Here is a 27,955-nt window from a genome sequence, read left to right on the forward strand (position 1 = left end):
AGTCAGACGAGTCAGGGAAGAAGGTAGAGCCACAGGGAATGGAATGTCTTTTCATAATGTCAGTGTATGCCCTTGTGTTTCATGAGCTAACTTAAGTTTTCTTTAGAATTAAAGTCAGCATGCTTCTAATACTTTCTGCTGTCCTGTGACCTCAACTCTGGCTTTTTCCAGAAGAGCAACTGAAACAAGAAATTAGGCTTACGAACCCGTTGAACAATATCCATCATCTTGGCGTCGTCCACAACTTGCTCAGCAAAACAGGAGTCAAAGACACCCTCTTGAAAATAACAGATCACCTTCTCTTCCATTCTCACCCAGCGTCCTGCCCTTACCCCAGCTGAACATTGTGTTTTCATCAGCATTTCACAATGCTTCTCATCCCTTGCTCCCAGTCTTGACCCGCTGACCTAAGAAGCAAGAAAATGTCATGTTAGTGCCTACTAATTAGCACACTCAGAGAGCCTTTTCTTCTGGCCTTTCAACCTCCTGTCACTGGCATCATGCCGGGAAAATGAGCCTTTACTACATTTTCCCTGTTTTGCAAACAGCAGAATAAGACCCAGCTGAGACTAGAGATGAATATGCAGGTTAGGAAGGAATTAACCTAAAATGCACTGCCGTTTGCCTGATTGTCTTAGAGATGACACAGCACGGCCGTCATCGTCCTCATACCTGAAATGCTGGGGCCCGTCCCTTCTCCCAGGCTCTCATTCTTGTCCGAATGCTTTATTTTGATACCATCATACCCATTTGATGAAACAATCGTAAAGGGAGGAATGCGCTCTGATTAGGACGTTAAGGAGTCCGTGAACGCGTTTCGGTTTCTGTTAGACACGTTAAGGGGATACTTCAGTTTGTACTAACTAAAGCATTTGGCCTGAGCACTCATTAATCAGTGCTGTTGGCCCAGGGTCTCCTGAGCCTTCTGGGTTTTGGGGGATCAGCTACTGTAATTAAAGGGATGAAATATATCATGGTCACAAACTTACCACATCAGACGATTGAGGGTTTTGAACGGGTGGAATTAATCTTTTTTTATTTTTTTTTCTTCCTTAGGTGTTTAAGATAGAAGTGCTAATGAATGGAAGAAAACACTTTGTTGAAAAAAGGTACAGCGAATTTCATGCCTTGCACAAAAAGGTAACTTCCCCCCCCCCTTTTTCCTTATACGGTAGATGCTGTACGGTTAAAACTGCTTTCTTTATTTTCTGAGAGCACGAATAGTTCTTGGCACAGTAGGATTTCTTTGATCGTGGATTAAGTTTTCTTTTCAATTATTTAGTCCCCTAAAAGTGTGCTTCCTGAGGAGGTGGGTTTTCTGTTCAGATCTTTTACATAAATCAATGAGATTTACAAGCTTTTGCAGGAATTTGAGAGGTTCACAGAGAATCAGACTCAGACCTGACTCTTTCCATCAAGTAGACCTCAACGTGCTTTACAAGAAGGAGAGAAGGAAGCAGATGGTGATTGTATGGGGAGAAATTTATTAAAAGCAATGGACACTTACACGTTCCTGGAAAAGATAACATGTGGCGCGTATATTCAAGGACTCTTTGGTGAATATGTGTAAGGAGAACATATATCATTCTTTTGCATTGTAAAGACTTGACAAGATGGGTGTTCGAGTTCTTGGATTCATATTGTTACAAGTCTTAGAGAAAAGATACAAGAATACAGGAAGAGTGGCTGAGTTTGGGGAGAAAGAGTAAAGAATAGAAGGGTGAATATTTTTTTGTTTTCTACCAAAATTTAATGTTTTGCAGGTTAGGAATTATTACTGAGGGGCTGACATTATCTTGATAACTGGACCTAGTTCATGAATATGTATACAAGTGTAAGTGTGTGCACGCACATGTAAATGTATGCCCTGATTCATTTTCTTCACTTCTGTCACTTTATTAGGTAAGAAGTTAGAAGGGAAGAAACTAAGTAAATATGTTAAGAAAGATAGTCTATTCTTTTAATTTCATTGAAGACCTCTTAAAGTTTCTGGGAACTGTTAGCACATAAATGACATGACAATGTGCTTATTCTGTACTAAAAGTTTTTTAGTGTTTCTTTAAAAATTAGATTTCCCACTTTTTTTTTTTTCTTTAAGTCAGGAGAGTGGAATATTGAGTATAAACTTTAACAGGATATTACAGAGAAATTAGTGAAACTCTTTCCCTCTGTATACTTTTTTCTTATGATGGCAAGGGGTAATATACATGTCATTCTTCCGTTAAAATTTTGTTAAATCCAGCTTTGCTTCCAAAAGAAACAGTGCAGGTGGATATGGATTTAGACCAGATGTTGCCGTTAGCCTTTATAAAACTCCTACCCGGGGGTCTTAAAGGGGAACAAACTTGGAATCTGGGTCTCCATGCCTTCTTGAGGGATTGTTTTTGCTTGCTTGTGTTTCAAGGAACAGATTCTAGGGAGGTTTCTGCAGGGTACTGCATGAACTAAATTCCTACACTAAGATTAAAACCAGAGCCGCAACCCCTGCTCAGCCTTTCAAGAGCCAAGAATGGACCAAGGGGCCTGTCAAAGGCAGGCTCCCTTCCTCACCTCCCAAATCACCATGACCTTGACACAACCTTGCGGTCCCCACCAGATACTCCTCCACCAACTCCACACCCTGCACAGCAGGTGACTGACAGTTAGGCCCACTGTGCAGCAGAGACTCCCATGCCACTCACCCCTGCAGGGTCCTTCCTCCTGTTCTCTAACGGGATTTTATTTTCTGCCCAAGATTGATAGGCAGTTCTCAGAAAATCAGAGTCAGAAAAAATTTCTAGGTTGTCTCAGACTCTTCCCTCAAATTCTGCAGTTCCTGTTAATAATTTTAGCTATTCCTGTAATCATATCGGTAGGCCTATCAGAGTTGAGAGTAGAAATTCTCAAATTTCTCAATTTTGCATGTTTAAAACATCCTGACAGCCTGGTGATGGGTATTGAGGAGGGCACGTATTACATGGAGCACTGAGTGTGGTGCATAAACAATGAGTCCTGGGACACTGAAAAATAAAATAAAATTAAAACATAAGATATAAAAATAAAAATAAAACATCCCGAAAAAGATGTAGAGATAAAAATAGCTTCATAAGTAGAGATAAAAATAGCTTCATAAGGCGGAGTCGTAGTTATGTGTTTACTTACTTCTACATTGTAGCACAGAAAGCAGCTGCCAGATGTCTCCTTTCCTTGTCCCAGTGCAATTGTATGTGGTCTGGCTTAAAGGTGACTATAGAAGATAGCTAAGTATAAATCATGGCAGGATGTGAAAAAAGCAGAAATCTGTAGCCTTGACTGGAAAACTGTGTTACGGATGAAAATCAGCAAAAAATTTGCTCAGGTTTTATTGCTTGCTACCATGATATGTATAGTTTGACTGTTTTATGACCATTTGGATACTCCTGTTTACATATTTGAATTTTGTGATGTGTTTCAAGTGTTATATTTTTATATGTTTATGTTATTTTTTATATATGTATATTTCCTTTTTACATTCAGTCAAATCTCTTATTTAATCTTCCGGAAATACTCACCCTTTTTGGCAGTCTGTGCTGTTTGCTGGGTGGTCAGCGTCCTGGTCTTTCTGACATTTTACATTGTATTTCTTACTTGGTAAGCGTGTTTGGCCTATGTCCCCATGTTAATTTGAAAATGATGCATGAGTTCTTTACCAAGCGCTTTGCATCTTTAGAATAATGGGCACATAGCTCTTCTCCATACTCTAGAGGCAGACAAGTGTGCCTCCTGGCTTCTTGTCAGACTAATTTTGAGGCAGAAACTAAGACCGTTAACCCATTTCACAGTTCGTGTGGTCATCTAAGGAAAGTTCTAAATGATTATTACTTCCCCCCAATTTTTATAATTGTTGATATTAAAATACAAAGATAATATCCCAGTTGTTTACACATTTCTTAGGATTTCTTTCTATTTGTTGAAAACATTCAAGAGGTGGTTTTTTGTTTTTTGTTTTTCCTTTCCAATAAATTTTAGACTATAAACCTAAACTTTGCAAAAAGTTTGGGGTCAGGGAAGTTATCCATTGTTACTGACACATATTTCTACTATCCTACTATATATAATTCCTCTTTTCCTTTGTTTCTTGAAATTTTATTTTAAGATTTTATTTTTAAGGCTAAAATTAACAACTCAGGGAATGACAGATGCTGGCGAGGATGCAGAGAAAGGGGAACCCTCCTACACTATTGGTGGGAATGCAAGCTAGTGCAACCACTCTGGAAAACAGCATGGAGGTTCCTCAAAACTTGAAAATAGAGCTACCCTATGACCCAGCAATTGCACTACTGGGTATTTACCCTAAAGATACAAACATAGTGATCCGAAAGGCCAAGTGCTCCCGAATGTTTATAGCAACAATGCTCACAATAGCCAAACTATGGAAAGAACCTAGATGTCCATCAACAGATGAATAGATAAAGAAGATGTGGTATATATACACAATGGAATACTATGCAGCCATCAAAAGAAATGAAATCTTGCCATTTGCGATGACATGGATGGAACTAGAGGGTATCATGCTTAGCGAAATAAGTCAATTGGGGAAAGACAACTATCATATGATCTCCCTGATATGAGGAAATGGATAGGCAACGTGGGAGGTTTGGGGGGAGGAAAAGAATAAATAAAACAAGATGGGATCAGGAGGGAGACAAACCATAACAGACTCTTAATCTCACCAAACAAACTGAGGGTTACTGGGGGGAGGGGGGCGAGGGGTGGGGTTATGGACACTGGGGAGGGTATATGCTGGGGTGAGTGCTGTGAAGTGTGTAAACCTGGCGATTCACAGACCTGTACCCCTGGGGCTAATAATACATTGTATGTTTATAAAAAAATTATTTTAAAAAATCATCACAAGGAAAAAAAAAGATTTTATTTTTAAGCAATCTCTACACCCAACCTAAGGCTCAAAATTGCAACCCTGAGATTAAGTCAGTTACTCCACTGACTGAGCCAGCCAGATGCCCCTCTTTTCTTGAATCTTTTCTATTAGTAAAGTAAATGCTTCTGTACTAACCGTGTTCCGGCATGGTGATAATTCTAGTGCAGAAGTTCAGTGTGTAGTTCTTTAGAGCCAGAATGTTCCTGAGCCTGCCTTTACCTCTTCCTGGATCTTAAGTCCTTGGAGCAAATTGCATGGTCTTCCTAAGTGCATGTGTAGGATAGGAATAATGACAGTACTAACTTCATAGGGTTACTGTATGAGCTAAAGGCGATTGTATGCATCACCTGGTTCATTTTCAATCATTTTTAAAAGATATTTATTTGAGAGAGAGAGAGTAAGAATAAGAGAGCACACGCAGGGGGAGCGGCAGAGGGAAGAGCAGGCTTCCCCGCTAAGCGGGGAGCCTGATGCGGGGCTCTATTCCAGGACCCTGAGATGATGACCCAGCCAAAGGCAGACACTTAACCAACTGAGCCACCCAGGCTCCCTGGTAAATTTCCAGTTCTTGATAGCCTTCATAAGATCTAATCTTTTCTGTACTCGGGATGGTTTCCTCACACTCCATGATAAAAAGAAGCATTCTCTATCAAAGGGTTTGCATGTTTTTATAGCCCCTGATGTATATTGCCAAATGATGCTTCAAAATGGTTATAGCAGATTTATATTGCAACTGGCATATTTGAAAGTATCACAAAATCTTACCAGGTTTGAATATTACCCTCCCCCACCCCCGAAATTATATTGTGTATGTAGCCTTGCTGCTGTTTTCCTTGGTAGGTCTTCAGGTTGTTGATTAGACATTGTCCGCCCTCGTTTGGAATTGTCTTTCTGCGGCGGTCTCCTTTGTTCTTGCCCATTCGTTTGCGTGGCTTGTTAATAAAACATTCGCCATTGGCTGAAAGTAGTTTTCATGCAGGACCTCGTGGCTATGACATTTATTTTAACTTACAAAAGCTTTAAATTGGTATGCTATCTGTTAGGTCAGTTCTCCCTCTCTGCGATTTTGGGTCACATCAGTCATCCAGAGCTATGAGGAGTATTTGATTCCTTTTTCTTTGAGCTTTTCCTGGTGGGTGTGTTTCATGGCAGGCGCTTTGAACCCCCGGAATCAGCACAGCATTGACGGACGTGCAGATTCTGGGTATTACCCAGCCAAGCCCAGTTGTCTGCCTGTTCAACCAGCATCCCACATGACGAGGCATCCCAGTGCCTCTTGAAGTCTGACAGGTCCTATTGTGTGGTTCTATTTTTAGTCGCTTCTCTTCAACAACCCTCCGCACCCACCCTCTCCCCATTACAGGCACTGAAGCCACAAGGTCTGAAACCCTGAGGTGTCTCTCACGCCTTTCTCTTACCTCCTGTATTCACAGGGTCATCAAGTCCCATTGATTGAGTCCCCTGAGTCCTCAAAATTTGTATACTATGCACCGTTTAACTTATCCCTTTCTCCTCTGCCCTCCCAAGCCAATGTCTTACCATTTTATAAGCATTGCTCTGTTTCTGATCCTTGTCTTCTGATTCACCCTTTGGTGCAGATCAGTTTCCCCAAAGCACCATTTCATTCCATTCTTCATTCTTTCCTTCTTCATTCCCAAATACATTGCAGTGGGTCTGTGTTGTCAACCATATCATGGACCTTGACCCTCAAGGCCAGTAATCTTAGACTCTCTATATTAGTTTCCTAATTAGTTCCTCCTGGGAGGCTCTGGAAGAGAATTGTTTCCCTGCCTTTTCCAGCTTCTGGAAGCTGCTCAGTCTGCGGTTTGTGGCCTCTTCCGTCTCGAAAGCCAGCAGTCAGTCCCCTGCAGGTTCTGTTTCTGTCTTCTTCTGTCCCGTCCTCACATCTCCCCTCTCTGACGGGGACACTTCAGCCTCTCCCTTGAGGTTACCTTGGCCGTACCTGCATAATCCCAGATAATGTCTCCATCTCAAGAGGCTTGATTTAATCCCACCCTTCAGCCACATACTGTGACACGGTGTCAGGTTCCGAGGACCCAGAGTGGACATCTTTGGGGAGAGCCATTATTGTGTCAACCACAATCCTGTTTTCTGGTCGACCTTATTTCCCACTTTCTCATAAGAAGACAGCAATGGCCACCAAGGCAATCTCCCCATTCACTCCAGTGTATGAAAATCACTTTTTCTGCCTTTGCTATGCCGTGTGGCAAAGAGGTCATTAAAACTTGGTTGTCCCTAAGTCTTGTCCAACTAGAAGACTCATTTTTTATAAAAGGAACCACATCTTATCTTTTGTATCTTCCTCACTGCCTGCTAGTGTTGGGCTCTTATTGGGCAGTATTTGGCAAATGGGATGTTTGGAGGATATTATGCATATTTATGAATTACTGGAGGAATAATTGGGGTGAAAATCCTGGTGACACGGAGAGCCTTCAGCTTGCACATGCTTCCCCTGTGCCCCTGCGACCTCAGCCCACATCCCCTAGAGACAGGCAGTTGGAGTGGCGGTCCTTGAGAACAGCTCGACCTCCTTTAGCTCCCTAAGCCTACCATCATGGGAGTGGGGAGACCAGCCTCGCCGGCAGGACCAGCTGCTGAGTCTGTGCCTCCCCGGCTGTTGGCTCTCAGCTCCAAGCCTGGAGGTCTCATGGAAATAGGGAGCTGGTTCATTTCTAAATAAACTGCCCTCTTTCTTGCCTCCTTTTGGCTTGAATAAAATGTTACATTCTTGTATTCGAATTAACGAAGTACACATTTCAGAGGAACCCCAGAGCTGCCTTATGGGGTTAAACCAGGAGCATGACACCATGGCTTGTGTTTCTAGAGGGAACTCTAGGGGCAGAGGGAGGCCAAGGTGGAGTGAAAGATTGACTTTTACCCTAAAGGCTCCCCCCTCTTCCCTTTTTTGTTCCATTTCCATCTTTTTATTCATGTGCTCTGGAAAGTATCTGTGTTCCTTTCTGGAAAATGGTCACTCTTGGTGTGCCTGGGTGGCCCAGTCCATTGAGCACCCCACTCTTGGTTTTGGCTCAGATCATGATCTCAGGTCCTGGGATCCAGCCACACGACCGGCTTGGAGCTCAGCAAGGAGTCTGCTTGAGATTCCTTTGCGCTCCTGGTTCTTCTGCTCCTCCTCAACACTCATGCACTCTCTCTCTCTCTCTCTCTCTCTCTCTCTCAAATGAATAAATAAATAAAATCTTAAAAAAAAAGAAGAAAGAAAGAAAACGGTCACTATCACCAGTGTGTAAATGGCACATCTGCGTGGAGTAAGTTCTGTGTATTCTCTTCTCATGGTATGAAAAAGAAAGAGAGGGACGCCTGGCTGACCGGCTTGGTCTATGGAGCCGACAGCTCTTGATCCCCGGGTTGTGAGTTCAAGCCCCACGCCGGGTGTAGAGATGACTTGAAAATAAATAAATATATAAAATCTTCACACACACACACACACAAAAACCCCAAAAAAATACAAAGGAAAGGGAGTGATCGCCCCACGTGAAGGCGACAGCTTGCTGTATTGTGGAATTTGGGGACTGTTGTTGAGGACCAGAAAGGCCACGTGGCCGGACGCAGCCTGGCCGAAACAGTAAATCATCGGAGGGAGTGGCAGACGAGTATTTATCTTACGAGCAGCTGAGCCCTGCTGGAAACATATTGTCTTGGGTTTGTCTCTCCTCATCTAAAGCCATTCATTACTCACCTACAAATGCTGTCACAGGTCCCCGCAGCTACGATGATCGGTTTCCTGCACACTCCTGACGTAAATAAAAAGGAAAAGTGTTTTCAGGACTGTATCTTCAAGATTTTTTTAAAAAAGAGAGAGAGGGAGAGACAGATAATGGAGTTGATTTTCTATTTTACAGTGTAAGCCATGTCATGATTCAGTAGTTCTAAAGGCAGTTTCCTTTAGCTTTACCCTGGAACGGAATAAGCTTATTACCACAGAATAATTGAGCATTTTGGGCTTTGTTCCTGTTTGAGAAATACCTCAAATGGTAGAGAGGTGAGAGAAGTATTTATTTCCTTACAGACAGTCATAAATTGTTTCTCTCTCCTCTGTTCCTCCTTCTCCCCCCCCTTCCCCTCTTACCTCAATATTGGATCAGTCTCATCAGTAAATGAACATGGCATAGGATTTTCTATTTAACACAATAAAACCCACCTTTGAGGGGCACCTGGGTGGCTCAGTGGTTTAACGCCTCTGCCTTCAGCTCGGCTCAGCGGGGAGCCTGCTTCCCCCCCCCCTGGAAGGCAGCTATGCTCACCACTATACCACCAACGCCCACCCCCCCCCGCCTGCCTCTCTGCCTACTTGTGATCTCTCTCTCTCTGCCAAATAAATAAAATCTTTAAAAAAAAAATTTAAAAATAGAAAACCCCACCTTTGACTCCACACTTCTCTCCCATGTTGCCCCCCATTACTCTCCTTTCTTGGCAGAATTCCTTGACAGAGGAGGCTCTGGTTTCCCACTTCTTACTCGCTCTTTACCCTCGCTGGGTGCAGCCTGACCGTGCCCACTTCTTGGAACACTTTGCTGCCCAAACCTGTGGTTTCCACCCCTGCTCCGTGAGGGACTGCCTGCTTTTCCACCCTGCCCCTCGACGTTGGGGGCTCTCAGCCCTTGGATCAGTGCCCCATTGGAGTGGAACAGATCACCACACACTCAGCAACATAAAGCAAGATGACTGTATCCGCTCGGAGTTTCTTTGGGTCAGGAGTCTGCAGTGCAGGTTTATTGGGTTCTCTGCTTAGGGCCTCATCATGCCGACATCTGGTGTCGTCGAGGCTTTGTTCCCATCTGGGCTCAGGGTCCTCTCCCAAGCTCATTTTGGGGAGACTCTGTTTCTTGCTGTTGTGGGACTGAGGCCCCTTTTTGCTTGCTGACTATTGGCCAGGGGTAGCTCTCAGCTCTTTGAGGCGACCCCCAAGTCAAAGCCATGGGGCTATAATATGGCAAAGCCTGAGGTCTGCTAGGACTGCATCTCATAAAAGGTAACCTGCTCAAGGGAGTGACTATCCCCCACCACATTCACAGATGCTGTCTGAACCCAAGGGAAGGGATACTATAGCACATGGACCAAGAGACAGGGGTCTGGGGGGTTGTTCTTGTATTCTGCCATTGCTATAATTTTTTTTCTGTCTGTGCCAATGGAGAAATTCACACTGTCATCTAGTTCCATGGTTCTGGATTCCACTTAGAGATCCAGTGCCCAGATCTATGAACCATGAAAGACTATGGACTCTGAAAAACAATCTGAGGGTTTTGAAGGGGTGGGGGAGTAGGAGGTTGGGTGAGCTTGATGGTGGGTATTATGGAGGGCATGTAGTACATGGAGCACTGGGTGTGGTGCATAAACAATGAATTCTGGTACACTGAAAAGAAATTTTAAAAATTAAAAATTAAAAAATAAAAAAAGAAGAGTAGAAAAGTAAATCTGTCTTGTTTTTTATCTACCTGCCTACCAGTTCTCTCTATTTGTGTGCCGGTGGGCCTCCTGTTAAAATCACCAGAAGCAAACAATGGATTCCTTTATGCCAAGATTATTTTTGGTTGGATCTATCAGAAAGTTGACTAGGTTTCTTAAACAAGTGAGAGATGATTCTCATCCAGCAACAAAACTAAAAGCAGGCAGGTCAAGTTGATGTAGTAATTCCGCAGTATCCATGTTCCAAGCTCCTTTTTTTTCTTTTTTAACCTTTGCACCTGCTTTGCATCCTTCTGGTTATAATGTAGCTGCTGTCCCTCCAACCTTGTTTCTGCATTTCTGTCAGGATGAAGGGCCATTTTCTTTTTTTCTTTTCTGTCTTTCCTTTTTTTTTTTTTCTTTTCCTCTTCTTTTTTCTTTTCTTTGTTCTGAGCATCTTTTCTTTCTCCCTACCCCTACAGAGCCTCTACTTGTCCTATTTCCACTGTCAGAACCATAGATAGCATAGATAGCCTAAATCACCCTGGTCTTTTGCCTGGATTTCTTCAGCAGAAGCTTCTGACCGGTCTCCCCACATTGACTTCTGCCCTTTTACAGTGCATCTTGCTTATGAAATCTAGCATGACCTCCTTAAAGTAAATTTCTATGAGGTCATTCCCTTGTTGAAGACATTGACTAAGCTTCCCATACAAAATGAACACAATTTCCTACGTAACCTCCAAGGCCCTACAGTGTGCAGTGCTGCCGCCTCCCTGGACCCGTCTCCTCCTGGCTGTGTCCCGAATACCAGGCTTGGCCCCTGCTTCCCATTGCTCCATCTGCTGTAACGTTCCTTCGCCAGCTCTTTGCCTGGCTCCCCACCTGCGTGATTCCCATCACTCCTCAGACATTCCCACCTCACACAGTCCTTCCGCTCCCACCCCTTTCTGTTACTATCTGCGCCCACCCTGTTTTATTACCTCATGTATTGTTTCTCGTCTTTTCCTGGTATGTGAGCCCCACACGCACCAGGAGTGTCTCTAGCACTGGACTGACATGGAGGAGAGGCTCAGTGTCTTCTGCTCCATGACTGCCTTCAAGGGCTCTTGCTCCCCCCTGGAACTGATCTTTTCTAATAGAGGATTATCTCTTTGATCATTCGTCTTCCCCGTATTATCTACTGCACGAAAGCAACCTTCTCCCAGAAAGTCCTCTCTCCAAATCTGCTGTCCGGCGATTCCCTTCCTCACACGGATGGGGCAGAGCTTTGAGTCCTGATCCTCTTCTTTTTCTTCTTTGCTTTCAGCTGTTTTCGGGAGTTACAGCCTCAGCGTCCTTTGTATAGAAGAAGCCGTAGAAGGTCAAGGTGCCCAGTGGGTTCTTAATCTGAAGATCTGTATGAAGTCACATGATTCTTCCATCATTTCTTTGAGAATTTCTTTTCTCCTTTATGGAATGCTTATTGATTTTTTAAAAATTAAACTTCCTGGATTAATCCTCATGGTGTTTTTCTTTTCACCTAACTTTGCTCTCACTCTCTTTTGTTGTACGGTTTGAGAGACGTCCATGATTGTATGTTCTACCCCTTTTAATTTTTTACGTCCATCTCGTGTTTTTTTAATTTTCTAAAAAAAAACTCATTCTTTTTTTTTTTTGTAATAGCAACCCCTTCTTGTTTTATAGAAGCAATATCTTCTCAAAAAAAATAAATAAATAAATAAAAAAGAAGCAATATCTTCTCAAATCTCCCTGCAGGTACTAAGTAGATATCAAAGATCTCCTCTGTTACTTGTTTTCTGTGGAGTTCATTGTTCCACTTGTTTTTCTTGTTCTTTCTTCTTTGTAGTGCTGTCTTTGCTGAAATAGCTAGCCTCAGTTGCCCATCCAACTAGAGGAATTATTCTTGGTCTTTGTCACTGGTACCTCTGCCTTGGGTATGCTTGCCTGGTCCCTCTGTAGGGTGTGTTAGCTGGAGGGGCGTCATCATAGGGAGTGAGAGGAGAGAGCCAGCTGTTAGAGTGGGGTCCCCACGGCAGGAGGAGTAGAATGGGATGCCATCATTCTGCCCGTATCTTTCATTTGTTTTCCTGAGGGACACTGCCCCTTTTTTATGGGGTAGGGGTATGAGTACTAGAGATGCAGCCTGGTTGCTAGCCCCTTGCTTATGGAGGGTAATGGTAGAGTGTCCATTGGCACAAACCATGATGTTGTGTCATCCCAGTTCTTGGCTCTGCCCTCCTCTTACACCAGTCCCGAGCACAAATCTCTCAAGTCTGCTGAGCAAGGGTCTCCACTCTTTGCGATTCCTTTCTTGAGGTGGCCTGGCCAGGGGCTTCCTCCCCTCTGTTTTCTTCATTGACATACTCCTGCTTTCTGTCTTGTAGAAAGTTCTTAATCTCCTGGTAATTACTTCTTCTCTGCCCCTTTGCTTTCATTCTTCTATGTCCCATTACCTTTGGCTTTTTGCCTTTTTTTTTTTTCCTTTCTTTTTTGGAAGTCTATCAGAATTAAATTCAGGTACATAAAACAGAAAGTCCAAATACCAGTACCCCTCCCTTGCTTCTAGGACCTGTAATAAATCTTGTGACTCTGTGTCCCTTCTGTGGGTATAATGAAACTGTACCTTTAGTCAAAATAAGCCTGTGGGGTTCATTTCCCCATTGTAGGAGCTCAGATGCTTAGGGCTTGTGCCCCTCCCTCAGCAGGTCATAAGCTATATATTCTTTTTTTTTAAGGTTTTCTTTTCTTTTCTTTTTTAATAAGATTTTATTTATTTAAGCATGTGTGAGAGAGAGAGAGCAAACACAAGCAGACAGAGAGACAGGCAGAGGCAGACAGAGAGAGAAGCAGGCTCCCTGCTGAGCCGAAAGCCTAATATGGGACTCCAACCCAGAACCCTGGGATCATGACCTGAGCTGAAGACAATGGCTTAACTGACTGAGCCACTCAGGCATCCCTAATCTGTATATTCTTTTTTTTTTTTTTTTTTTTTTTTAAGAGAGATCACAAGTAGGCAGAGAGGCAGGCAGAGAGAGAGAGAGAGAGGGAAATAGGCTCCCTGCTGAGCAGACAACCCTATGCGGGGCTCCATCCCAGGACCCTGAGACTATGACCTGAGCTGAAGGCAGAGGCTTAACCCACTGAGCCACCCAGGCGCCCCACTAATCTGTATATTCTTAATCAGCTCTGGCTTCTCACTGCAGTCTCAGTAAGTTTTCCAAGTTTTTAATTAGAACATTAAACTTCATTCTGCTTTAGTGTATCAGTTTCAATATTGCTGCTGTAACATATTAACATAATCTTAGTGGCTTAAAACAAGACAGATTTACTTTTCTACTCTTCTTTTTTTTTTTTTTTAATTTTTAATTTTTAAAATTTCTTTTCAGTGTACCAGAATTCATTGTTTATGTACCACACCCAGTGCTCCATGCACTACGTGCCCTCCATAATACCCACCACCAGGCTCACCCAACCTTCCACCCCCGCCCCTTCAAAACCCTCAGATTGTTTTTCAGAGTCCATAGTCTTTCATGGTTCATCTCCCACTCCAATTTCCCTCAACTCCCTTCTCCTCTCCATCTCTCTATGTCCTCCGTGTTATTCCTTATGCTCCACAAATAAGTGAAACCATATGATGATTGACTCTCTCTGCTTGACTTATTTGACTCAGCATAATCTCCTCCAGTCCCGTCCATGTTGATACAAAAGTTAGGATGTTTATCCTTCTTGAGGTCAAAAGTCTGAAATGAGTTTCACTGGGCTAAAATCAAGGCATCACGAGACTGAAGGGAAGCATTCGTTCCCCTTCCTTTCCAGCTACTAGAGGTCACCGGGGCTCTGGACCCTTCCTCTGGGTGGAAGCCAGCCATGTGGCATCTTCCAGACTCTCCCTGACTCTGACCTCCTGCTTCCGCCTTACAAGGAATTTTACTATTACACTGAGCCCACCTGGATCATCTAGGAGAGTCACTCCATTTTAAGACCCCTAATTTAATCACCTCTGCGAAGTGGCTGGCCTTGTAAAATAAAGTAACATTCACAGATTAGGGTGTCAATGTCGTAGACAGGCTGTGCCTACCACAGGCAGCTCTAACTCAAGTCCCAAAAGAACTTTCCTTTTTTATGTGGTTCCTTCAGACTGCTGCCCAGAAAGGCTTAGCAGAGAACCATGATTTTTCTTGAACAGATTTTGGACCTAATTCTTAGGAGCATTGGAAGCATCAGTCTTTCTCTTTTAAAAAGCTAAAGTTCATTCTGTTCCAGACTTTTGAGAAACTTTCCAAATGGTGTGGTCTAGTTTGCATGGCATTTCCAGCAGGATGGTTATAAACATTGCATTTTATTTGACTTTTTACATGAACTTATATGTAGAAAGTCTTTTCATCAGAAAAGTATTTCTTCTGAGCAAAATTTCTTTCTATTAATTGATTTTGGAAATTCTAAACTACTTTACCTCCATATTGATGCACTCACTAAACTTTTCTTTTTTTGCATTTACTGAACATAAAATTTTTCAGAAAAAAATAATTCTAGTGTGAAATACTAGATGATACCCAACCATAACTACTACCAGAAACCCCAAACTCTTATTCTGAAACCAGAACATTTAGGATAGCTAAATAATTTTTTTAAAGATTTATTTTATTTTATTTTATTTTATTTGAGAGAGAAAGAGACTCTCCGGCAGGCTCTGCTGAGCAGGGAGCATGACACAGAGCTTGATCCCTGGATCCTGAGATCAACCTGAGCTGAAACCAGGAGTCAGACCCTCAACCAATTGAGCCACCCAGGCGCTGCTGAGAACTTTTTAACAAAATTTAAATATAATTACATTTTCTTCTGTCTTTTTATTGGAGATAGTAGTGGTTCATTTTCTTTTATTGGTCTTCCCCCCTCAAAGAATGTGTTTATAGCTGAGACATTTTTTTCCCCTGTTTCTGTCTTTATAGCTGAAGAAATGTATAAAAACTCCAGAAATCCCTTCTAAACATGTTAGGAACTGGGTCCCAAAGGTATTGGAACAACGGCGACAAGGTTTGGAAACATACTTACAGGTAAGACGTGTTTAGATCTTCAGTTAATACAATGTAGCTTAAATAAACTTGTATCTCAATATTCTCACAACTTATGGTGAGATGCTAAGTACATCAAGCAGTCAAACATTCTCGATTAAAATAAGAAAGGCTTAAAATTATAAATATGTTGTTGGTTCTTTTAGCTTTAATCAGCTTCTAATTGTAATAATGTGAATGGAGGAAGTGAAAAGTGTGTGTCACTGTAAAAACCAATGGAGAGAGGGTCTGTCCATTTTTTCAGTTCAACTCTACACATTACTGTGTCTTTGGGGTTTTGTTTTGTTGTTTTGTTTTGTTTTCTCTCCAAGAATTGTTGCTTTCTCCTAGCATTTGCCGAGCTATGGGGTTTGGGTTGCTGGGGACATAGAGAAACTGAATTTTCATTGGGTCTGGCTAGTCCATCTGTGGAATCATGTTGAGAATTGAAGTATAAAAATTGCCTCTGATGAAGGACCAACCTTGAAAATTAGAATGTGTGCTTTTAAAAGAATGTGTTCACGTGAGAGGAGCAAGCAGAACTATGGAAGTTGGAGGATAAGACAACAACTTGTCTGGAGTAAAAAGGAAAAGCAAAAGGAAGGTTAGAACAATGTCATCTTCACTGTTTTGCTTTTTTTTTTTTTTTTAAGATTTTATTTCTTTATTTGATGGAAAGAGAGAAAGAGCAAGCACAAGGGGAACACAGGCAGGGGCAGTGGCAAGCAGAGGGAGAAGCAGGCTCCCCGCTGAGCAGGGAGCCTGATGCGGGACTCGATTCCAGGACCCTGGGATCATGACCTGAGCCGAAGGGAGAGTGTTAACTGATGGAGCCACCCAGGCACCCCTGTTCGTTTCTCGGCTTTAAAATACAAAGGGCAGGGGCACCTGGGTGGCTCAGTGGATTAAAGCCTCTGCCTTCAGCTCGGGTCATGATCCCAGGGTCCTCGGATCGAGCCCCGCATTGGGCTCTCTGCTCAGCAGGGAGACTGCTTCCTTTCCTCTCTCTCGGCCTGCCTCTCTGCCTTCCTGTGATCTCTGTCAAATGAATAAATGAAAAAAAAAATCTTAAAAAAAAATAAAATACAAAGGGCAGAGGCTTAGTATGAATATTCTATGTCCTAGTTGATCCGCAGAGCACCACAGAGGGCAGGTGCTGGGACGGCTCAGGCCAGGTGCTCAGCCACGACACTGATCCCCTGAGAGAGATGTGTGGGACCCAGTGAGTGTGACCGAGGGGATGAGGAAGAGAAGAGCTGGACCTCACCCAAGGATTACGGCTTAGCCATGATGATCTCTCCCTCTGAGACATGTGATGTCGCAGAAACAGCAGCTCATACTGTGCTTTCCACGAATAATACCGCGCGACCCCTTTAAACTTTCACGCCAGAATAGATGCTGTGTAGACCGGTCACTGTTGGCTCTGGGAAGCCAGCACATGGTGCACGTGACAGACCTTCTGGGCGGTTGTGCCTGAATCGCTCTCTGTTAGAAGTTGTGGAGAAGCTGGCCCCGCAGGCTTGTACTCGGTGGTAAATTCAGATGACTCTCTCCCAGTACAAAGATGCCAGGAGTCTCTTGGTGGCCTTGTCTAGTCTTCCTGTCTTGACAGCGTTCAGCAAGGAAAGCTGACGCGCTGAAGGCCTGGCGAGCATCTGAGGAGGGTTGTCTGTACTGTTCTTGTGCTGCTTTGGGGCGCTGTGGATAGACCCTTCCATGTGTCTCTCTGGAAGCGGGAGAAGAAAGGAGACAGGGCCACAGATGACAGGACCGTGTGTGGCGGCATTTTTGAGGCTGTGTATACGGGGCTGTGAGACTTCCAGAGATCCTGGCAACACTGTCGGGCAAAACCAAACCCAAAGAACCACGAGACTTTAGATGTTGTATGCAAAGGGTAAGAATTCATGTTCTCTGTAATTAAACGAAATAGGTAAACAATGCATGCTTATAGGCCACATTTTCCACAGATATTGTATATCTTCAGGCTTTCGCTGTGAAGCGTGCTCCTCTTTTTCGTCCCGCTGAATTTGACACATGACTTCCATTACCCCTCAGTGTAAACAGTTTAAGTTTGTACTTTGGATGTAAATATGCAGATAAAATCATCTGGCACAGAGAGGAGTTTACAATGACTCTCAAATTGAGCTTAGAATTTTCTATTCTCAGAAATAGGGCTTGAAAGATGTGGTTGGGGACCGAGAGGGCTTGCTTCCTGTCGTGCATTTAATATTCATTTTCTTGTCGCTCGGGTCCCCGAGGAGGTCTAAGGAGCTCTCTCGTCTCCCTTCTCTTCCTGATTCCGTTTGCGGGCAGTGGGCGTTGGATGGAAGTTGTTGCAAAGATGAGTGGGAATGCTTTATCAATGTCAAATGAGATGAAAACCCTGGGTCGCATGTCAGTTTGGGATACCTTTTGATGTCCAAGTCTCTGTAGGAGTAAGACAGTCTCGGCGTGCGCTGGACAGGATGGCCCTGTTCTGGCCTGTAAAACTGAGAAGGTGTTCACACCCCACTGCCGTAGCACCTAAAGCTCCCGGTGACGTTAGAATGTTTTCTGTTCCATGGGGCGCCTGGGTGGCTCAGTGGGTTAAAGCCTCTGCCTTCGGCTCAGGTCATGATCCCAGGGTCCTAGGATGGAGCCCCGCATCGGGCTCTCTGCTCAGCAGGGAGCCTGCTTCCCCCTCTCTCTCTGCCTACTTGTGATCTCTGTCTGTCAAATAAATAAATAAAATCTTATTTAAAAAAAAAAAAAAGAAAAAGAATGTTTTCTAGTCCAGTCTGCCTCTTGCCCCTTATGCTCAGGATTATCCTTCTGGCCTCAGTTTCCCAACGATAGAACAGGCAGACTAGCACTTGAGAGGGCCACAGAAAACAACTGTGCCCCTTGTCCAAAGATTGGCTAGTACCTTCAGGACCACGGGGGAGTGTGACAGCATTCCCTAAGGTTGCCCACACTGATCTTCTATTTTAGCGATGGAAAAACTGAGCTCTGGTGTGGTTACGAAACATGCCTCGCTCCCTGGAGTTCATCAGTTAAAGGCTGGACTGAAATTTTAGTTTCCTAACTCCCTAGAGGCTCTTTTCATTCTGCATTGTGAATTTCCTAATGTCTCAGCCTTGACATAGTTTCACGTAAGGATATATTTATTAATAATCATAAAAGAAAAGGCCATATAATCATAAACGGTCACAATTTAATTAACTGCCCCTCGACTCCTTTGATAGATTGGTGATTTTTTTATTTTTTGTTTCTGTTTTGTTTTGTTTTTATTTTGATTGGTATTTTTTAAATCTGTAACTTGAATATGTAGAATCCTGTGAAAACTGTCAGCATACATGTTTTCCCTGTTAAGTCATCTGCAGAGAAACCCACATCTTAAGAAGAATATATTACATGGGGGGGGTGGTTCCAAAGTGATTTGGCCCTCGGGCATGGTTTATAGAATACATCCTGCTTGTTTTTTGTTTTTTGTTTTTTTTAGGATTTTATTTATTTGATAGAGAGAGCACAAGCAGGGGGAGTGGCAGGCAGAGGGAGAGAGAGAAGCAAGCTTCCTGCCAAACAAGGAGCCCATTGTGGGGCTCAATCCCAAGACCTCTGGGATCATGACGTGAAGCCGATTCCTAACCAGCGGAGCCATCCCAGAATATATCCTGCTTTGAGATGACTTCCCATTTTTCTTGAGACCCCCTCTGAAATAAAAGTACAAAAACTCCACAAGGAAGAACCTCCACAGGTCCATGCATGGATAGGCAGGGGGGAAATGGATCAGCATAGGACAAAAAATCTTTAACAACTTTCCAGAAGATGGAATGTTCCGCTGGTGCGTGAATGGATACAGCAGAGAGCAGAAAGCAGCAGCCCTGAGAGCCTGTGGTAGAGGCAGGAGGCTACCTGCCCGTGGCTTTGCTGGAGAATTTCTAGATTCAGAATTGGCAGGTGCAACTGAGAATCAGTGGGGCCATTCAGAGTGTACACATGGGACAGGTGGCCTGGCCACTTGTTCTCTATAGAATATAGGCAGCTTGATGTTGGTGACTGAACAAAAAATATTTTCAAAGACTTTTCTGTGCAAAACAAAACAATACACCGAGATATTAAGTAGAATGACCATGGAAAGCTAAGGCTTCTCGTATAGATAGTAGGGCCCCCAGTTCACAACCCTGTCTCTGCCAACGGAGCCGGGAGGACAGCTGACCACGTTGCACGCTCCGCCCACACTGTTGTTCCACATGGAAGGAGGTCCGACAGAGCCACAGAGGAAAACCCACACACGCCCCGCCCCCCACTGCTTTCTTCAGGGAGATCTGACAACCGGGGATCACCAGGCCTTTGAAGAACAAAAAAGACTGAGATGAACTGAACCACTGGCTTGTCAGCATAGAGATAATTCACAACACAAAACATGTCCGCAGAATTGGTTTAATAAATCTAGAGAGCTGCCCCAAAGCCTTCCATCCAAAAGATGACACTAGGAAATTATAAGTCGAGCGGGCGGGGACACAGAGGAGTTCTTGGGATTTGTTGTGTGCTCCCACTGGCACTATTACATAGCTGCCCTCCATGTGGGAAGCCATTCCCAAAAGTACAGCTACAAAATCTCTCCATCAAAAGAAAAGACGCTGCGGATCTATCCAGGTCTAACATCCTGGAGTCCTAGAAAGAAAGAAGAGGGGAAACTACCCAAGTAGAGGAGGTGATAATCAAAGAAAAATCGTTGACCATTTCCCCAAGCTTGGGGGCTGGGAGCTTTTAACGGAGACAAGGTGCAGAGCATCAGGAATGATGGAAACCCACCAAAGCTTGGACACATTGGCAAAATATCAGTATGTCGGAGATGAAGATCCATCCATACTCTTCCAGAAAAGGAAAACAAAGTGTGGGCGAGGTTGAGGTTCATTGGTGGTTCCATTTCCTTCTCCGAGGCTGGCTTCCTAGGCGGATCCTTCTCTGTTCTTCCGTAGCAACGTGAAATTGCTAGCTGGCTTGGTTTTTAGACAGCCATGGTCTGTGGGAAGTTTGCGTTCAGACCGTGTTGCATCTGTTGCAATACTGAGAGATTTATGTTTCTGAGAAAGGGACCCACGTCGTAGGTCACTTCCTTGAGAACAGCAGAGGCTTATGTTTTCCTCTTTTTCCTAAGGAGGGAACCACAGTTAAATACACAGGGAGGGGCAGCTGGGTGGTTCAGTCAGTTAAGCGTCTGACTTCAGCTCAAGTCCTGGCATCGCCCCTGTCGGGGCGCCCTGCTCAGCGGGAATTCTGCTTCTCCCTCCCCCCCCCTCCTCCCCCACTCATGCTCGCTCTCTCAAATAAATAAAGTCTTTAAATATATATATATACAGGAAGTGTTGGGAGGTAGAGTGAAGTGGCTCGTAGAAATCGTGATTGAGGATGATCTAAGCTAAAAAAAAAATAAAATAAAAGCCTTAAAATTCACTGGAAGAAGACATTTGCCCAGCTGGTGTGGGGCGTGTTATCTAGTTCATGCAGACTGCAGTCTTCAGAAGACCTGACTACCTAGCTAGCCTGCCCCTCATGTGTTTTTAAAATCATGCAAGACGGTATACTGTTCAGTTGAGCCAGGAGTCTGCCGTGGACCAGAGTTTTGGTGGTTTTTTGTTTTTGTTGTTTTTTGTTGTTTTTTTAAACTGGGCCAGTAGTACACAGAGCATTTATTAAAATTGACGCTATGGGCTTGACAGTATGTCCTTACTAATTCTTGAGGCAATGAGCTAGAAGTTCTATATAAGTGAGCTATATGAAGTTTGCTAAGCACGCTAATCAATCAGACTTGGTTGCTGATCTCTAAGAAGAAAGGTGTGTTAAAATGTCCCACTTCCATTTCTGTGATTGCTCCTATGATAGAGCAAAGGGCAACCATCCCTGCTTTCTCTTGGCCCCTCTCTTCCTGAGTTTTTGCTTTTCTTGCCTGCTATTGGATTGGTGGCAGATTCCCCACCACCCAACCCCACCTTTTTCTCTTTCCATTTTCTCTCCTCTGTTAGTTTGTATCTGTTCTTGTTCAAGTTACCTGTTTTCTTTAGTCTCCTCCTGAACATGACAAGGACCTTGGGATGTTTCAAGTCTGATCAGTCTAGATACGGGATGCTAGGCTGACAGCCTTTTTTTTTTTTCCCTTTAGCACTTGGAAACTATTGTGCTGCTCCCTTCTGGTTTCTGTGCCTTCTTAAAAAAAAAAAAAAAAAAATTCCCCGGCCATATTATTGTTTCCCCTCTCTATGTAAGATGCTGTTTAAAGATGTTTGTTTTCAAGATTTTGTCTTTGTCATTGGAAGCTTAATTATGGTGTGTTTCCGTGCATATTGCTTTAGGTTTTTCTTGTTTGGAGTTCTCTTCTTTCTTTCCCCTTCCTGCTCTCTCCTCTCCCTCCACGACTGTGATAATAGGAATACGTGGCTTTTTGCTCAGGTCCCACAGAGACCTGGGTCTTCTCTGTGGTTTTGTTTCAGACTTTTTCTCTCCATTGGTCAGATAAGGTCACTGATGTTTTTTCTGTCTTTCCATTTGCTGTCTTTTTCCTCCGCTCCTTCCATCCTGCTATTGAACCTGGTCCACGGGGCTTTTTATTTTGGTCACTGTATTTTTCAGTTCTAAAATTCCCACCAATTCTTTTTTATAGCTTTTATTTCTTTGCTGACCCTTTATATTTCTTTTTTTTTTTTTTTTTTTTTTTAAGATTTTACTTATTTATTTAACAGAGCATGCACAAGCAGTGGGCGGGGCAGAGGGAGGGCGAGAAGCTGACTGCCAGTTGAGGAGGGAGCCCGACACGGGGCTTGACCCCAGGCCCCTGGGACCATGGCCTGAGCCGAAGGCAGATGCTTAATAACTGAGCCACCCAGGTGCTCCCCTTTATGTTTCTTTGTTGAGTTTTCATATTGTTTCTTTTGTTTCAGACGTGTTCATAATTACACACTGAAACATTGTTACCAAAGCTTCTCTACAGTCACTATCAGATAGTTCTAACATCTTTGTCTTCTCAGTGTTGGCATCTATTGATTGTCTTTTTCATTCAGTTTGAGATCTTCCTGGTTTTGATATGATGAATGGCTTCCCTTGATTCCTGGACATTTTTGCATTATGTTACGAACTCCGGCTCTTCTTTAAACCTCCTGTCTTGGGGCTCCTGGGTGGCTCAGTTGGTTAAGCATCTGTCTTTGGCTCAGGTTACGATCTCAGCAACCTGGAATCGAGTCCCACACTGGGCTTCCCTACTCGTCAGGGAGCCTGCTTCTCCCTCTTCCTCTGCTCCTCCCCCTTCTTGTGTTCTCTTTCCCTCTCTCTCTGACAAAATAAAATCTTAAAAAAACATATTAAAAACTCCTGGGTTAGTTGCTTTTCTAATGACACTGCTCAGTCCAGAGAAGGTGGGATCTGGAGGACTCTGGCTTCTTTTGGCTAGGTAAAGACCAGATTCCCCGTCGTTGACTTCTGGGCTGGGCGGGGTGTCTTTCATGACTGCTAAGAGGACGGGAGTTCTGGCTCCCCACTGTATATTCAATGACCCTTGGATAGAGCACATTACCAGCTTGGGCAGGGGATGAGAGTCTTGGCTTCTTGGCTCCCTACTTGACATCTCCGATACCACCCTAGGATTGAGTGCCTTGTTGCAGCTTTATGAGGATGGAAAGCTGGGCTTCCCACTGGGCTTCAGCTTCCGACTAAACCATCCCAGCACCCCCCGGCTTGAGTGGCAGTGGACCAACAGTCTTTTCTGTGTTGCTTGTGTTGAGTAGAGTGGTCAGTGTCTTAAGGTTTTCTGCCTTGCTAGGTAGGCTGTCTCTTTTCCAGGCTTTTCGCTAGAGGAAATGGGCTCTTATCGAGGCTTGACCTGTCTGCCTCTCTTGGTATTGACTGGCTTCTGGCTTTTTCTGCTCCAAGTCAAGATACATGAGGCAAAAGGAAAACCCAGGAAAGAGAAAAACTCACCACTGTGTCATTCATTAGGTGCTGCAGATTTCATTTCTTCCCTCAACCTTAGATATAACATCCAGTATAATGCGTGAGTTATATTTGGTAGGAAGAGTGTGAAAAGTGTATCTCTTCCATGATAATAGAACTAGAAGTCTATCCTTTGACTTTTAAGGGTTTTTTTTTTTTTTTCCCTATAGGGGTGCCTGAGTGGCTCAGTGGGTTAAAGCCTCTGCCTTTGGTTCAGGTCATGATCCCAGGGTCCTGGGATCGAGCCCCGCATCAGGGTCTCTGCTCAGCGGGGAGCCCGCTTCCTCCTCTCTCTCTGCCCGCCTCTCTGCCTACTTGTGATCTCTGCCTGTCAAATAAATAAATAAATAATTTTTAAAAATAAATAAATAAATAAATAAATAAAGATGTATTTATTTGACAGAGAGAGATATCATAAGTAGGCAGAGAGGCAGGGTGAGAGAGGGGGGAAGCAGGCTCCTTGCTGACTGGGAGCCCAATGCGGAACTTGATCCCAGGACCCTGAGATCATGACCTGAGCTGAAAGCAGAGGCTTAACCCACTGAGCCACCCAGGTGCCCCATCTTTTAAGTTTTAATATTGTGCTTTTTTGCTTGAGAAATTCTCTTTGCTTTATCCGCCCCCCACCCCCGCCTGCCAAATCTGCTGGATGTTTGTGTAGGGGTCAGTCTAATCTTTTTGAGCATATTAACTCTCAATTTTTCATGAGAAAAATGGTAATCACCATTTGTTATTTGAATCCAGTGGTCCATTTTTAGTGTTTTTATAATTTTAAGATTTTTTAATGAATAATTTATGGAAATTCAAATAAGGAGAAAAGTGGAAGACAACGTCACTAGAATTTTGATTGGAATTTCAACATGGCAAACTCAAAGTCTTAGTTTCCTCTTTTTTAAATGGGCAGCAACATCCTTCAAACAGTATACTTAACTGATGAATGGGTCATGAATTGTTACACATGAACCTGAAACATAAATCATCTTGTAAGCACTGTAAAATCTTCAGATTTCACATATATCTCTAATTTATATATACAGATTATGTGTGTGTGTGTGTGTGTTTATAAAATATGTTCCAGTTTATCATTTCTTCTGGTTCTTTTTCTTAGTCATGATTGTTGAAATCCATATCTTTGGAAACCTTGGTGGTTAGTAGATTTGTTGAAGAGACATATCTTTGCTGCATTTTTGCAAAATACTTTCCTTTTTCGTTTTACAGTCACAACTAAAATGACTAAACTGTTTTTTAAAATCTCTTCACTAGTGTTTCCTTCTATCTACCTTTGTATATGCTTTTGTCAAATAAAAAAAGCATTTGTTAAATAAATCTTGGTACACAAACACCACAAAAAGTGGAAAAAATAGTGTTCCACATCCTTTTAGCAAAATGAAATGGTCCAGGTTCTTGATGCAAAATAATGTATGGTAAGGTTCTTCCTTTTGAATGAACAGCTCCAAGAGAATACTGGATTTCCTTTTTCATCATTGATCCCTAAGTATGAGAAAATTCGTCTGAGATCGCATCTGAAATCTCACGATCTGTGATTTTACCTATGAAAGGAATTTTGCTATATATCATGGAAAAAACTAGTCACATGTGGCTAAAGAACATTTGCACATTTGAAATGTAGCTGGTCTGAATCAAGATGTTCTACACAATAAACACAGATTCCAAAAACTTAGTACAAAAAAGAATGTAAGATATCCCAATAGTTTTTATTTTTGAAGTCATATTTTAAAGTCATATTTAAAATAATATTTTGTATTTATTGGGTGAAACAAAATATATTTACTTGTTTCATTTTACTTTTTTCTTGTGACTACTAGAAAATTTAAATATTAAATATATATTTAAAATTATTATAAGGTATATATGTAGTTTATAGTGTACTACTTATGGACTGTGGTGCTCTCGAGTATTCCTGTCTCTGTTGTCATTGTCTGAGTCTCCTAACAACTGGAAAACACTTTCCTCTGTCAATTTTTTTTCTTTCCTATTTTGAGTATAAAAATTAAAATTTGAATATTTAACTGTGCTCATTGAAAACTTTGCCAGTAACTTCAAAGATAATGTTTCCAGGACACCTGGGTGTCTCAATCAGGTAAGCGTCTGCCTTCGGTTCAGGTCATGATCCCAAGGGCCTTGGGATTGAGTCCCACATGACGTGGGGTGTGGGGGGGGATTGGGAGGGGGTCCCTGCTCAGCAGGGAGCCTGCTTATTTGTCTCCCTTTGTCTTTCCCCCTGCTTATGCTCTCTTCTTTCAAATAAATAAAATTTTAGAAAAAAAATGATGTTCTAGACACTGAAAGATGTTGAGTATTTTGGCAACATAGTGAGAAAGCTCAAGTGTGTTATAATGTTTCAGTCACTCTGTGAGAAGTGTAGGATAGGCAGAATTGAGCTGAGAGCAACAGAGTAAGTGAAACTGAACTGAGATTCAAGTCTCTTGTTTTCAAAATTTCACTTACCAGAGAGGGGCTCCCTCTTGCTTTATCTCAGCAAAATTGCAGAGCACTACAAATCGTAACCTACTGGGATTGTGAGTGGTCAGAACGGGAAAGGTGAAGTTTAGAACAGGTTTCTGTTCAAGATCTGAGCATTATCATTAAGTCAGTTTTACTTCGTAAGCGGTTTTCTCGTCATTATTCTCATTTATATAATCATCAATATTTACAAAGATGAAAATTGTCTTCTGTAAAATATTTTCTTTTTTTTTTTTTTTAAGATTTTATTTATTTATTTGTCAGAGAGAGAGAGCGCGCGTGCGCACACGCTGGCAGAGTGGCAGACAGAGGCAGAGAGAGAAGGAGGCTTCCCACTGAGCAAGGAGCACAGTGCGGGACTCGGTCTCAGGACCCTGGAATTAGGACCTGAGCCAACAGCAGCTTAACCAACTGAGCCACCCAGATGTCCCAACTTCTGTAAAATATTTTCATCCTTTCTTATTCCCCACCTCTCACTTGGGCGCTTTTTTTTCTTCCCCCCCTTTTTTTTTAAAGATTTTATCTATTTGAGAGGGGGAGAGAGTGAGTGAGAGAAAACATGAGCAGGGAGAGGAACAGAGAGAGAGGGAGAAGGAGATTCCCCACCACTCCCCACCAAGCAGGGGCTTGATCCCAGATACCTGACAGAGGGCTCGATCCTGGGACTCTGGAATCATGACCTGAGCCGAAGGCAGACACTGAACCAACTAAGCCACCCAGGCTCCCCCACTTTGGTACTTTTAAGTTATTCACATGTATCTCTTCCTAGCCATCCAGCGCTGAGGAGTAATTGAAAATTTCTGTTTTCATCTACCCGTGACAACAGGGTAATGTTTTAATGAAGGTGTGTGATGTTAGAGTGTCGCACAGAAGCCCTATGCTGTGCCCACGACTACCCCACATCCTAGAGCTTAGGTCCTTAGAGCTTTGAGTTTCATTCACAAATGAAGAAGTGGTATAATGGCAGTTTGGGTTCTTACGAAGGCGTTCCTTTAAAATGCAACTGAAGTGAAGAACAAGATCTTACGTCTTGGAGGTGTGTGGGGGGTGCACTCGTGAAGAGGGATGTACAGTTGGAACTTGGCAAAATCGCCGGAAAAGCCTATAGAAGTAACAGTATCTATGAAGGTCCTGCTTATAACATGAGACACACTGTTCTTTGTTCTCGTTAAAGATTGTGAGCGGTGTGTTAAATAATATTAATGGCTGGAATTGTCAGTACTTAACAGTACTTTCCCTGTACAAGTGATTTTATTGATCGATACCGACTCAATGTAACGGGGGCAGATTATTTTTACTGATTTTATTGAAACCTTAACCAAGTTTGTTAGTGCGCCACATATCTTTAAATAGATCTAGATGATGATGTAGATTAAGAAAAGCAAACCACCATCCATCTCCTTTTGATCTGTTAATAACTGAAATCCATCATTGCTAGAGAGTGCTTTTAGATTGTCTTGCGCATACGTTTCTGTGGTGCCTGCTTAGAAATCCTGGAACCCTGTTTCAGCGGTTGGTTGCTCGTACAGGAAAACCCTAACCAGAATGTGGCAGACAGGTTCGTCATCATAATTGGTGAAATAAAAGACAAAACGGGGAGAAGAAAAAACTTCGCAAGTCTATTTCCTAAATTTCGTTTTTGTGTACAGTGACCTATAGATTCTTGGGCTTTGTGATAGTTCTTTAAGACTTTTTTTGTGTTAAGCTGAAGAAACTGTGAAAGCTGTAAATACTTAGCACAGTATATGCTATTTCTTCTCATATGATTTAAAGATTTGCATTTTAATTATAGAGAGTTCTGGTACTTATTCTCAATTGTGTTTTATTTTTCTCCGTGATTTGCTTGCTTCCCCTGATCTCAACATGACATGGACTCCATTTAAAATAATTCTTAGTACAGAGAAATTTTTTAAATTTTTGTATATATTAATTCTTTAAAGAAAGCAGTACCCTTTACATTTGATGGAATAAATTAAACCGTTATTTTAAAATTTTTTATTAATTTTTAATAAATATTTTATTTTTAATAAAGTTAATTAAATGTTTAAAATTTTTTATTTATTTGAAATAAGGCATTCTTGCTTCCTTTGGGTGGGTAAGCCTGCAGAGAAGTGTGATTTTTCACGCTCTT

General features: G+C 42.7%; 1 protein-coding gene across 1 annotated transcript in view; it reads left to right on the plus strand.

Annotated features, from left to right (window-relative positions):
* Window positions 1-27,955, plus strand: part of SNX24 (sorting nexin 24) — a 157,913-nt gene that overhangs the window by 83,271 nt on the left and 46,687 nt on the right. The window contains exons 2-3 of the mRNA XM_045081416.1: window positions 1,057-1,140; window positions 15,274-15,378. Coding sequence (XP_044937351.1) covers window positions 1,057-1,140; window positions 15,274-15,378 — 189 coding nt within the window. The remainder of the gene's footprint in view (window positions 1-1,056; window positions 1,141-15,273; window positions 15,379-27,955) is intronic.

The sequence above is a fragment of the Mustela putorius genome, unplaced genomic scaffold (assembly GCF_011764305.1).
Source record: "Mustela putorius furo isolate JIRA1106 unplaced genomic scaffold, ASM1176430v1.1 tig00000561_pilon_pilon_pilon, whole genome shotgun sequence".
Lineage (NCBI taxonomy): Eukaryota > Metazoa > Chordata > Mammalia > Carnivora > Mustelidae > Mustela > Mustela putorius.